The sequence below is a fragment of the Lygodium microphyllum genome, chromosome 14 (genome assembly GCF_053477565.2).
Source record: "Lygodium microphyllum isolate KBCC chromosome 14, Lygodium_microphyllum_v1.1.10, whole genome shotgun sequence".
Taxonomy (NCBI): domain Eukaryota; kingdom Viridiplantae; phylum Streptophyta; class Polypodiopsida; order Schizaeales; family Lygodiaceae; genus Lygodium; species Lygodium microphyllum.
This window is the reverse complement of record NC_141148.1, coordinates 105439592-105441880: the sequence shown is the minus strand read 5'-3', so window position 1 is coordinate 105441880 and position 2289 is coordinate 105439592. Positions and strand designations below refer to the sequence as shown.

Sequence of the window (2289 nt, the reverse complement as noted above, 5' to 3'; positions counted from 1 at the left end):
TTTCTCACAAATTATTGGAGTTGATTATCAAGAAATTGAGGAAAATGTCCACAAATATTAGTGTGAATAAGATCAAGTAAATCTTTTGAAAAGCGGGTTCTCATTGCGAGACACATAGAATAGCACAATTTCTTGTATATTGAAGACAGTTTTCCGTTGAAGCTGCAGCAGCAGATCGGACCGCCGGAGCAGTGTAGGTAGTGAGCATGTAGTTTTCCACTGTAATATGGCCGGTAATGATCACGGGTTAGGGCTAGCTGCAGCGATGGCAGCGACTGCTGTAGCTGTAGCGGTGCTAGCAGGGACGTTCCTGTCAGCGGGGGCGTCCGAGCCAGAGGCGGTAACAGACTTCGTTGTGCCGGAGGGCATGAACCTGACGGAGATAGACGGACGGTTCTTCACGTTCAACGGCTTGCGGCGCGGGGCGGGGCAGTTCGCCGTGAAGAAGGCCTTCGTGGAGCAGTTCCCAGCCCTGTCGGGCCTGGGGATATCCGGCGCGGTGTTGGAGTTCCGACCCAAGACGGTTAACCCGGTGCACACGCACCCGCGCGCGACGGAGCTGCTGTACCTCAAGCACGGCATCTTGCACGTGGGGTTTGTGGATACTGCGAACCGCCTCTATGTGCAGCGCCTGGAGGAGGGCGACCTGTTCGTGTTCCCCAAGGGCCTCGTTCACTTCCAGATCAATCTCAGCGGCCACAAGACAGCCCGCGCCTTCGCCTCCTTCAGCTCCTCCGACCCCGGAGTCGTCTCCCTGCCTGCGACCCTCTTTGGCTCCCACATCAACGCCTCCATCCTTAAGCAGGCCTTCCAGATCGACGACTCCGTCCTCGCCCAGCTCCAATACCCGTTCATGGTGTAATAGCGTTTCACGTTCGGGTTCATGTACTTGCCCTCCAAACGGCACTCAGAATGACTCGCGTATTGTCACCCTATCTTACCTTATAACTTTGGTTTTCCTTTCGCTCGCATCCTGTTGTCTCAGGCCTCGCCTCCTCGTGTCTTTCACACTTTCCATCGAAAAGATTTCTTCAGGTATTAGAGCTTTGCTCAACAGCTAGGGTCTTTTTGCTTTAACTTTTTTGCGCACTATTGGAATAAAGATAGTAAGCCCAAAATCAACCTTATTACCCAAAATGAGCCCAAAATTGAAATGGCTTAGTTCAATTCAAGGACTTGGAATGATTAATTTCCCATCTAGAGTTCTCACCTAATCTATCTCATTCAACCATTCACTCTTGCTCATTCACATCTGTTAAACTTTCAAGCATCCACTCTTGCTCATTCATATCTTTTAAAAATGTATAGTGCACTCAAGAAACACTTATTGGAGTTAACTTTTATATGTTCCATGCTTATGAGTCTCATAGATGTATGATCCTTATGAGATATTGAACAATTAAATTAAAGTTGCAATGTTTATAAGTCTTGATCTTTTCACATAAACAATAGCCATGTAAAGCATGAACCAAGGAAACGATCAACATATGTTGTAGCCTCCTCGAACAAAGTTAAAATTATATTTATGTTCTTAATGTTTTTATCTCCATTCCATGGAAGAAAATACAAATTAACAAGCTATGACTCCAAGCTTTAAACAATACTTCAAAGGTAGCATCATGCTCATAAAGGAGCATTTGTATGTGTTGGCCTAGGACAAATTGTGTAAAGCTTAGTTTCTTACATTATCTCTATTCTATGCTAGTACTCAGAACTTTCCTACTCTTTCAAATGCTTATGCGATTGTTCCTCCTTGAGTAACAATGCTTATGTTGTACCACCTCTTCCATAACTACTTTTAGGGACTCTCAACTTACGGGTTCACATCATGATAGCAAGAATACAACTAATATTAACTTTATAAATGGGAAAGGGTCTAGCTCTTGAAGAAGTGAATACCTGACAACATGGAAAGAATAGTTGAACACAATGTGTGAAGGTACTACTTGAAAGAATTTACAAAGATAGGTGAAAAAGCTAATTCATATCCCATGCTTCGTATCCCATACTATCCACTTTTGCATCTCAATTAGTATAATATGAATAAGAAAAAGAGAATGGAGAATGGAGAAGAAGAAGGCTATTTTTCCTCTATGTAGACAATCTATCTTTTGTTATGCATAATCTATTGAGACATCGATCATTTTCATTTGGTATTAAAGCTTGAGCACAAATTTAGAGTAAGGAGCATGTTGATTTGAGGTGTGTATTGAATCTAGTGCTTGATGTCTACCGATAAGAAAGATATAGATCTTCCTAGCCCCAAATCAAGTGAAATATGAATCCATA

The 2289-nt window shown here is 43.2% G+C and overlaps 1 protein-coding gene across 1 annotated transcript; it reads left to right on the top strand.

Annotated features, from left to right (window-relative positions):
• The first annotated feature begins 265 nt into the window (after positions 1-265).
• LOC148025938 (germin-like protein 9-3) lies at positions 266-862 on the top strand. The gene has a single exon (XM_087692028.1). It carries the CDS (start codon positions 266-268, stop codon positions 860-862), a length of 597 nt encoding a protein of 198 aa, XP_087548154.1.
• The last annotated feature ends 1427 nt before the right edge of the window (positions 863-2289 follow it).